We start from the raw sequence: 10,468 nt of genomic DNA, 5'->3' as shown, positions 1-10,468 counted from the left end.
TACAATATGTGGATGGAATTCGGGATGTTTTCTATGTCATTAGTTAAAATAAATGTAAAAAAAATAACTCGTATGAAATCATTCTTGGATCATAGAAAAGGTAAATTTCTTACAATGTTATTAATTTCTATGATTATGGTAGCACTACACAAACTGAGCCCACAAGCTAGCAAACATGACATGAGCTAAACGGACATCTCCAGGTGTAAACGTTTACCAATGGGTTGCATATTGTAGCTACTCAAATGTCAGTAAACCAAGTAGGCCTTAATTAACTTACTTTCATAGCCTAGGCAGGTTAGCAACACCAGGTTGAGAGACGCAAGTAAAGCAGATCATTAACGTTAGCCTTCCATTTATTGTCATCAAAACTGCAGAGGAGTGAACAAGTTATAGGGCAGTCTCTGGTGTCTGCAGAAGTGAGTGTGGCATCTGACTCAATATTCTGCGCGAGGGACTGTTGTAGTAGGTGAAATTTCACGGGGAAACCATGATGATTGGTCAAATTTGCGAAAAAGTTGCAGTGTTTGGACAAAATTGCGAGGTCGCCCAGAATTCACAGGATTTGCTGAATTTGCGTTAATTGTTGCGATCGCAACATTGCGAATTCCTGGAGGGACTGATAGTATGCTACTGAGACCCCCTGAATTTCCCCTTGGGGATCAATAAAGTATCTATCTATCTATCTATCTATCTATCTATTTGGGGCAGGCTTGTATGCGAGGCAGGCCTTTATTTCTTACATTGTGCATTTATTGTGAGACATGCGCTTCATTTGGAGTGGCATATCGGTAGGCTATCAAAAGCATAAGATTTTCGATTTGGTTTAGGATTTAATTTACTTTTGTACTGTTTGATTATATTGCTAAATGTTGAGATTGATAGGCACTGAAATTTGGGGCTATTTGATGATTCACTATTAAGTTTCATGTAGTTGAAAGAGTATCGGGATTTCTAAATTGAGTTATTTTTTAATTATGCATGATTTACTTTTTATTAAATTCGTAGGCTGGAATGCCTCGCGGCAACAATTGTGTTCCCCTTGGGGATCAATAAAGTATCTATCTATCTATCTATCTATCTATCTGTTTAAATGTAGTACTACTTCAGCCTCTGGCATGCTCAAAAGGGAGCGGCTTGCAACGGGCTTGAGAGCGACGTGTTGGAGACCCATGGTGTAATTATTACCCCGGCTTGTATTTGGGGACCATCCTTATTTGTCTGAATCGACCAAAATCGCTTAACTTTAACATAGTTATAGTGCAGCCAGATGATACAATCGGGGTAATGTCCAGGCTTCCGCAAAAAAAATAGTATTTTATTAGGTTGAGGCAACAAGTAGGATGGCAATTTTCTTCAAGGCTATTCTGAATAGCGGAAAAACAAGTTTAGTTTACTGTCTATAGAGAAAAATGAGTGGCTCTGAAAAAGCCGTTGAACCCGGAAAGAGATTTATTATCCCAATATTGCATCATCACATAATAACAGAATCCTTTGTGGGGGCCTAGTTGAGCAGCTGGCACCTGATACAGGTGCAAATCAGTTTAATTGGCCCTTTATGATGTCATAATGCTAATGCAAAGTCTATGGGGAAAAATAAGCTTGTTTTTTGTTAATATCTCAAAAGTATAACGTTTACAAAAATGAAAAATACATTGCTCAAGTGTCTTTTTTAAGAACTACGTTACAACGTTTGAACAAAGTTTATATGTTAAATGAATCAGACACAGAAATTTGGGAAGAATAAATAGGAAGAAGAAGAAGAAGACTTCGGATAATTTTAATGCACTGTAAAGAGTGCAAGGGGGATTGAGTTAGCATGGAATTTGGTGTGTGGCCGCTTTGCAACCATCACAGTCTCCCATACCCTTATTGCTGCCACACAACTGGGAACTGATGTTAAAAAGCCTTGTTTGCATATGTCTGATGATTGGTAAAAGTATTTTGGATTATTGATAAACTGCCATAAAAACAATAAAAGCAATATCAATCACACCTGGACATATAAGGAGGATCAGAAGGCTGCCCACTGCCCAGACCTATAGCCTAGCTGTAGTTTACACCGTTCTCTCCTATAGTGAGACACCATAAACCTCTTTTCTTTTGACAAAATTACAAGTTCCTTTATAGTTGCATTACATGTATTAGACTATATGATGTGATACAGTGGATGATGTTATACCATTTTGTTCTTTTAGCAGTAATATGTAACAATGGCAATGGAGAGATGAAAAATGCAATTCCATTTATGAATGCATAACCTCTGATTGTTTACCATATTTCATACTCAATTATTCAATTATTTATTTGTAGTCTGACCTCTAGCCACTTTCTTCATTTTACGCAGTTCCTTCAACACAACACGTTTTACTCTTTACTCTTAATACTGACGTAAAGGCTTATGTTTTGGCATTTGCAGAAGTCAGTGAATGTGTGAATATTTTTACAGCAGACATTTTCCCCTTAGTTTAAGGTCATCCAATCAGAGTTGCCATGAGCTTAATGTTCTGGAACAGAAAAGTTAACAGAAGTTATTTGTGCTATATAAATACTGAATAGTTCAGCCTCTTCAGAAGCAATACCCATGGAGTTTATGTTTATAAACCACTTTTTTCTGCAAGATTAACAATTACAAATGAGAAGTATTCATACTCCCCTCCCTGTTCCTTCTGTGTCTGCCATACACCAGAGCCCATCACCTAGATATTCTCTGGCTGCACACTGAATGTGGTTATAATTTGTGCAGCCTCTAGGGTACAAGGTCAGCAGTCTCAAACCTGGTACAAGAGCACTTATTGCTGCATCACGAGTTTCCAAAAATAGAACTACACGTCACTCATCTGAATTCACTCACTTTCGCAATTACAAGAGTCAGTAAACGGCAAGTGTTTTGTCAGCTGTTACACATTATCAAGCAGCCCATTGGTCCACCTATAAAAAGAAAGAAAATGTAAAGGTGAATCTTCAAAGGGCTCAGATTGTTGCTGTTTATAGTTGTACCCTTGACATTGACTGTCTTTATTGGTAACTGTGATTCAGCTGATAAGTACCTCTCTGATCCCCTTCACCATAAAAGCTCTATTCTTGTTTAATCATATCAAGTAAAGATAAGAATGCAGGTCAGTACTCCTCATGGAGATGAGTGGACTCAAATGGTTGAACTCTTGTTACAGACATTGAACAGACTTAGACTCTTACTGTAACATAGCCTATCAGAGATGCTCTGGCTCAAGGCTCCTACAGCCCTGTCAAACGGACCCTGTCAAACAATGTGCATGTCCTCTAGTGGTAATTTCTGATATGACACACTAACTGCCTATATCACCTTTCAAAGTAGTCTAAATCATGGCTACAAGCTACTACTGTATCCATTGAATTAGGTTATTTGTTTCTATGACATTTATATGAAATGGAGTGTCTGCAGGTTTGGCACCACAAATGTACAACAACACCCACTCAGCCACTTGATATAGTCTACATAGGCCTATTATGGGCTCTTAAATAAGAAACGCTGAAATAAAATAAATTAAACTCTGGCATTGGTGTCATATGGTGATATATATTTGTCTTTCTTCGTCCTACTCATAGTCCTACTCCTCATGCCCAAGCACAATTTCAAGAGTGAGCCCTGTCAATTTTACCCTCCAATCCAATGGATGGCAGTATAATGTGGAAAGGCTTCGAGAACAACTGACAGGAACTGTTTAGCAAGCAACAAGCCGGAGAGCACGTCAAGTAAATGTTCGATTGAACGTTAGCTAGCTAGGTTACTGACAAATTTCATTGACCAAAATGCCGGAGCTAGCTGTTGAAAAGGTTGTTGTACATCCCCTCGTTTTGCTGAGTGTGGTGGACCATTTCAACAGGTACAATTTTACCGTGGGTTTATTTGGAAATTATAGATTGGGTCGCGATTTAACTTGAGGGGCCCAACAGTGCTGGCTCATTGGCTAAATATTAGCCATGCTAACGCTAGTCAGAAAAGTTACTTGGATGATAAAATAACATTTCATTGAATTACTACTGAAACTATTTTGCCGCATTGTATGTGCATGGAAGTCTAGTTTGACAGCCAACGTTAGCGACTTTCATAGTTGTAGCAAAATGCCAGCTCACTTAAACTTGACTTTAGAAGACTGTCGATAGCTAACGTTAGGCTTGGCTACCATTTCAGTGTTACCTCTAGCAGACCTAGCTAAACAGCAAGTCATTTGCGCGTGTGAAATGTTAAAGACGTTTTGCTTAATAACGTTCATAGATATATATGAATAACGTTACGTTGTAAACTATGAATAACCACCAAACCAACCTCATTAACAGAACAAGGTGCCTATCAGGAAAAGGCTAATTGATTCAGTTCATATGTATTATTGTAATGTTATTTAGACAGTATTTTGCTCGTTAGCATAGACTAATCGTAGCTACCGTTATATGATAACGTTAGTGTTAACTTTTTGGCCAGAAATTCAGTTTACTGTCTACATGTCTTTCCTCATCATCGTAGTTGAATCTATACTTTGCCTTTTATTTTTGATTTGTTGATGAAAGGTAATTCTGTTTAGAATAGGTAACCGGGTTGTTATGATCATATGTCAGTCAGACTGTTTACTAACGTTAGTTTGTCTGACTGCATAGCTCTAGCTCCAAGCTAGCAAAATGACTCAGTCATTTAACTTAACCTTAGCTATCTAGCTAATGTTAGCTAGATTCTACCTAGATCTTAGGTCATTAACAAATAACATTAATTTGTTAAAATTACACATATGTGCATCAATGCACTTGATCTGGTTAGCTTTGAACCACATATTGCTGTATATTGATAGTTGACATGTCGGATAATACCTGAGATTCCGTCATTTTTTCAAGAATGATGCCTTAACATTGTGTCTTTCTAAAACCTTTTTCATCCTCAATGCCAGAATCGGTAAAGTTGGGAGTCAGAAACGCGTTGTGGGTGTTCTTCTTGGGTCATGGCACAAGAAGGTCCTTGACGTGTCCAACAGTTTTGCAGGTTACAACACGCTTGTCTTGTTTTGGAACATAACCCCATCATTTATCTGACAACCAGCAAAATTCAATCTACGAATTTTAATGTAGTTGAGTATTGCTCATGCATTGTGTCTTTTGATATACAGTGCCTTTTGATGAGGATGACAAAGATGACTCTGTGTGGTTCCTGGACCACGATTACTTGGAAAATATGTATGGAATGTTCAAAAAAGTAAATGGTAAGTTTGTTTTTGTCAACGTTTGTATGGGGTTTAAGTGGCATATGTTGTGTTTGCCTACATTGTTTTCCTCTGCAGTAAGTGGTGAAACATAATTGGCCACTAGATCTCAATTTTCTGTTCGATTGCTCTTCAGCCAGGGAAAGAATAGTTGGATGGTATCACACTGGTCCAAAACTACACAAGAATGACATTGCCATCAATGAACTCATGAAGCAGTACTGCTCCAATTCTGTAAGTACCAATACACGGGTTGTAACTGTGTACAAATTATGCAATTCTACTGCATAGCCTAATACTGTGATTTGTGTTTGTGGTGCAAAGGTGTTGGTCATCATTGATGTGAAGCCCAAAGACCTGGGGCTGCCCACTGAGGCCTACATCTCTGTGGAAGAAGTGCATGATGTGAGATCCTCTTCAGTATTCTTGTTCATAAAACCATTTTAATATGCATATGAGAATTGTTTTCCCTTATATTTGTTTATACGACCTCATGAAGCTCTCTTGTGCGAAGATGTTGAGTAGTTTTTCATTGTGCTAACTTCCTTTAGAACGACTTGAGTGCATTCACTGAGGCTTTGGTTTGATCCACAACAGATGGATTGCTTTGCTTTGAAATTACTATTTAATTATAAAGTCAGTGATTTAAGCACAGATAAAACCTCAGTGAATCTAACTCTAAAAAGATTATAGACAGGGCCTCATCGGTTTTTGTACTCTGTGTGGTAGGATGGTACTCCAACTTCAAAGACATTTGAGCATGTGACAAGTGAAATCGGAGCTGAGGAGGCTGAGGAAGTCGGTGTGGAGCATTTACTCAGGTACAGTCATTTGACGTGCTGAGTCCGGCGATGGTGCTAATGATAGGCATTCATGTCATTCGATTTTTCTGTTACGGTAGCTTATTTTCTTTTTATTTTTTACAGAGATATCAAGGACACGACAGTTGGCACGTTGTCTCAGCGCATCACCAACCAGGTGCATGGTCTGAAGGGCCTGAACTCCAAACTTCTGGACATCAAAGGTTACCTGGAGAAGGTGGCCACTGGCAAACTGCCCATCAACCACCAGATCATCTACCAGCTGCAGGATGTCTTCAACCTGCTGCCAGACGTCAACCTGCAAGAGTTCATTAAAGCCTTCTACCTCAAGACGAATGACCAGATGCTGGTTGTCTACTTGGCCTCCCTAATCCGTTCTGTTGTCGCCCTCCACAATCTGATCAACAACAAAATCGCAAACCGTGATGCGGAGAAGAAGGAGGGCCAGGAGAAAGACGACGCCAAGAAAGAGAAGAAAGAAGACAAGGACAAAGATAAGGAGAAGGACAAGGAGAAGGGAGACGCCTCTGCCAAGAAAGAGGAGAAAAAGGAAAAGAAATGAACTGGAGCTTCTAGCATGGACTCACACGGTCTTGACTAAAGTTGAGAGGATGTTTTGTTTTTTGGTACCCTCCTCCTGTTTGTATGTACAGGATTGGTCGGGCATTGTATTTATCTTTTTGATAAAGGACTCCACATGCTCTGTTTTGATTAAAAGAGGGAAGGGAATCATTTTTTGTCATCAAATCCATCTTTGTGTCAAAATGTATCTTTCATATTGTCTTTTTTTCCCCTTCCGTTCTTTTTAAAAAGAAAAGCACTGATGGTAGTATATGACGGTTGTATACTGCAACTACAGCAAACGATTCCTTAATGAAACGTCAACCATGACGGGGATCCCATCAGAAACATAATTGTGGACCTCACCTAAAATTGAATCAAAATTGAAGTACAGACATGAAACATACTACATTGTTCCCCTTAGTTTGTGTAGGATCTGTTATTAAACAACAAACATGTAAGCCATTTTTACTAAATAAAAAAATCCATTCCAAAATTGCACACCCTCTAGCAACCTTTTTATAATTCACAAAGGGGGAGAAGTAGGTGACAGGAAGCTGATCTTGTAAGTACATTATTAATCCAGTGTCACATGTTTGGCTGTGCTTGTAGTGTACTGTACGAATTCAGTACATACACCAGACATACTGTGGGCCTTTATGAAGTCATCAGCCATGAGGCTGCGATGGGACCCTGCACACTGCTGACTTCATCTGTCTCTTTCAGGTCTGGAGTGAGACCTATCAGAAGAGCTTCAGCATCACATCCACTATCCCTTTTTTCACATGGATCAGGAGAGTACAAGTAAACAAAGATTTATTTTAGAAGTATCTGAAGTTGTAATCTTAGGTTTTGTATTGAGGAATGGACACACCCTGACATCTCATACACCTTAAAAGACCCTCTAAACTATTGAACTTGAAATCAATAGTTTGAAAGGCTACAGCATTTCACTCCAGACGGTAGGCTATTCACCTTAAACTTGTCTGTCGGCCTAATATCTACATTCATAGCCCTGAATGCACATTGGACCATCTCCATGTAACGTATAGTGCAACAATTGATTCTAAGGCTTTTGCAGATAGGGCAGTACATCATTAATATCTTTTTGAAACCCCTTAAATGCTCTACAGTGTCTCTTTATTTAGAAACATAAACAAGAAAGATACAACAGGTGTGTTCATTGTGCATTATAAAGATTTACACAAATGAAATATCCAGTGGAATTCTGCACCAGAATAATGTTTGAACTTGGAACATTACATCAAAATATGCCACATCATTTTTTTTATCCTAATGTATTTATTCCACACCACAAAAAGTGTGCAATGTTCCAGTCAAGTGCTAATTAGTATAGCTAGGAAGTTTCACAATAATTTCACTATGATCTTGTAATGATAATGTAGACAGTTTACAATGTTTACACAGTTTAAAATAATTCACATATGGAAGCCACAGAATGTTCCTTAACACATTGCAACTACTTTCTCCAAATCTTGGAATCTTAGGATATTTAGGTTTCGAGTTAGCAACATACTTCAACAAGAACCAAAAGCAGCGACTGGATTTTGCTTCATGTTATACACCATTACTCAAAACACAGACATTCTACTCATGCTTAAATAACAATGGACAACCAATAGTTTTACGATATGACAGATGGTGCTGGATTGTTAGTGGCAGAGAAGGAGCCACTCGCTTCTCCTTTCTTCTTAATTTTGATCCCAAACAGACTGCAGAATTTCATCAGCATCAGGTCCACTATCTCCTCCTCTTCAGATGGCTGAGGAACATAAGTGGAGGACAACAGAGTTAAAATATTGCAAATCTTACTCTTATAAGGGAGCTCTTATTATATTTCAGAGCATGTTCTTAAACACAGAAGGTCAAATGTTTGGTAACCTTATGGTGAAGTTGCTCTTCACTAAATGCCACCAGGATCACGGAAATAAAGAGATTCAACACCACAAAGGTCATGAAGATGATGCAAGAGCCAATTAGGAATGCACCAAGAACTGGGTTATAATCTAACACCTGGAATTCAAAAGCAAAATAGAGAATCATTAGCGTTGAGTCATTGAGTTTGCAGTCATCTGCATTTATTTAAGTTAATTTACCAGGAACTGACCTCTTCATAATTGAAGATACCAAGCTGTAGGCTGACCATAGTCTGTGCTGCATTAATGAGAGTCCTGTATGAAGACAGCTTCCAGCCATACATTAGGTTGCACTGCAAAAAATATGCAGAGAATAGTTATTGGTTAGGAACACAGGAAATCTACAGTGTATCCAAAGCAATAATCATAAAGCCATATATTAAAGCAGATTTACATATAAATGAATATGCTTCTATCATAATAATAAAGTTATTACGCTGGACACAGGTGTTCCATGCATACTGTGGGTGATTTTAACCTACAGCAATAGAGTAGGCCAGAAACATGATGGTCATGACCAGCAGGAAGCCTGAGATGTCTGTCCAGGCCCTTTGCAGGGTGGAGGTGATAAGGTGCAGTTTGGGGTTGAGCCGCAGGAGGTGCCACAGCTTAATGGTGGACAAGAGAACCAGGAAGGCGATCAGGTAGCCCAGCACCGCATCCACTGTGGCAGTCTCATGGAAACTGATGTACCTGATGAGGGGAAAAGGTTTCAATATAACCGCTAAGTTCACTATCCAGTCCCAAGATGTTCATGTGACGGTGATCACTCACTGGTCCTTGTTGTTTTGATATAATTCCAGGTCCCTGTTTCCCAGCAATGTTCTTTTGATAAACACACTCAGTGCACTCCAGCTGAGGATGATGATGGCCAGCTCAAGAAGGTTCCACTTAGTCTTAAAGTAAGCCCACTTCTGCTGCCTCATTAGTTTGCCCTGATTGCAGAGAGAATAACGGCTTTACAGATAGGAATATATACCAACTGAGGAATAAACAGGTTGGGGTATTAATTTTTTTAGTTCTTCTTAAGTACTTCATGAAAACTGCTCACCTGGACATACATGTAGTAGAGAATGAAAAGAAAGTAGATGACCTCAGAGGCCATGACAAAAATGTGTAAACCACCCGTAGACTGATAGAGACGGACAGTCTGTATCTCACTACGGTACTGGAATGCACCTGTGCAGACATTTGAGTGTAATTATACAGTGGAGAATAATTGTACTTATCTCTAATCATTCATATCTACGGTAAATATGAAATGGCTTCAATCAATGAGATGTCTGCCTTACCCACAGCTGTTGTTTCTAGCATTAGTGTAGCAATGCAGAAGAGGTTGATGTTGGCATTGTACACAGTGAACTCCGCAAAGATAGCACGAGTGTAAACATCCAGCCATCTGTTGTCAAACAAGTACTGAAGCGCACTGTGAATTAGAAAAGTAGACTCTCAAACACGTTTTCACACTTCTCTCAGTGGTCTCAAACTGTAATGTCACTCACTTCCTCTCTCTGTACTGGTTATATTTATGATTTGCATATATGTATGTTTTTCATTTGTCTTGTTTTTACCTTGTAGCATTGGTCAGGTCAGGGCCCAGCTCCACCACAAAGCCTCCTCCTCTGTACAGGGCCACGTTGCCCCATATGGGATGAGCTCTGAGTCGGGACTGGCTCAGGTATTGCCAGGAGGCAGCAGCCTGGGAGGTGTTTGTATCCCTTGTGCGATTCCAGCCTGGTCCATAGGAGCCCCTGTCCTCTATCTCCCAAGAGTACGGAGCATGGCAGTCTGTGACCGACAGTTCCATGGAGCGGGCAATGCGACAAGAGTCTTTCTGCACCCTCACCTGGCGAAGGCGGGCGTTGCCAATAAGTTTGGAATTCCCATCTGTTATGAAGCCTGAAGTAAATACAGACAAATG

General features: G+C 39.4%; 2 protein-coding genes across 3 annotated transcripts in view; one reads left to right on the top strand and one right to left on the bottom strand.

Moving 5' to 3' along the window:
- The first annotated feature begins 3,702 nt into the window (after positions 1-3,702).
- On the top strand, positions 3,703-7,109 carry psmd7 (proteasome 26S subunit, non-ATPase 7). Its single transcript, XM_042062244.1, has 7 exons — positions 3,703-3,866; positions 4,920-5,011; positions 5,136-5,228; positions 5,365-5,462; positions 5,553-5,633; positions 5,958-6,049; positions 6,155-7,109. The coding sequence occupies exons 1-7, from the start codon at positions 3,793-3,795 to the stop codon at positions 6,609-6,611; spliced, it is 987 nt and encodes a 328-aa protein (XP_041918178.1). The 5' UTR covers positions 3,703-3,792; the 3' UTR covers positions 6,612-7,109.
- Positions 7,110-7,741: 632 nt separating this feature from the next.
- Positions 7,742-10,468, bottom strand: part of pkd1l2b (polycystic kidney disease 1 like 2b) — a 28,566-nt gene continuing 25,839 nt past the window's right edge. For both annotated transcript variants that reach the window (XM_042061823.1, XM_042061822.1), the window contains exons 34-41: positions 10,119-10,446; positions 9,840-9,973; positions 9,599-9,726; positions 9,322-9,482; positions 9,030-9,240; positions 8,739-8,840; positions 8,513-8,644; positions 7,742-8,393 (exon numbers count right to left, since the gene is read on the bottom strand). In XM_042061823.1, coding sequence (XP_041917757.1) covers positions 8,256-8,393; positions 8,513-8,644; positions 8,739-8,840; positions 9,030-9,240; positions 9,322-9,482; positions 9,599-9,726; positions 9,840-9,973; positions 10,119-10,446 — 1,334 coding nt within the window. In that variant the 3' untranslated portion in view covers positions 7,742-8,255. The remainder of the gene's footprint in view (positions 8,394-8,512; positions 8,645-8,738; positions 8,841-9,029; positions 9,241-9,321; positions 9,483-9,598; positions 9,727-9,839; positions 9,974-10,118; positions 10,447-10,468) is intronic.

The sequence above is a fragment of the Alosa sapidissima genome, chromosome 14, assembly GCF_018492685.1.
Source record: "Alosa sapidissima isolate fAloSap1 chromosome 14, fAloSap1.pri, whole genome shotgun sequence".
Classification (NCBI taxonomy): Eukaryota; Metazoa; Chordata; class Actinopteri; order Clupeiformes; family Clupeidae; genus Alosa; species Alosa sapidissima.
This window is presented reverse-complemented; position numbering and strand designations above follow the sequence as displayed.

Coding starts and splice junctions, on each gene's coding strand:
- psmd7 (XM_042062244.1), top strand. CDS start 3,793: ATGCCGGAGCTAGCTGTTGAAAAGGTTGTTGTACATCCCCTCGTTTTG. Junction 5,012..5,135: donor CGTGTCCAACAGTTTTGCAG/GTTACAACACGC, acceptor TTTGATATACAG/TGCCTTTTGATGAGGATGAC. Junction 5,463..5,552: donor AGCAGTACTGCTCCAATTCT/GTAAGTACCAAT, acceptor TGTGGTGCAAAG/GTGTTGGTCATCATTGATGT.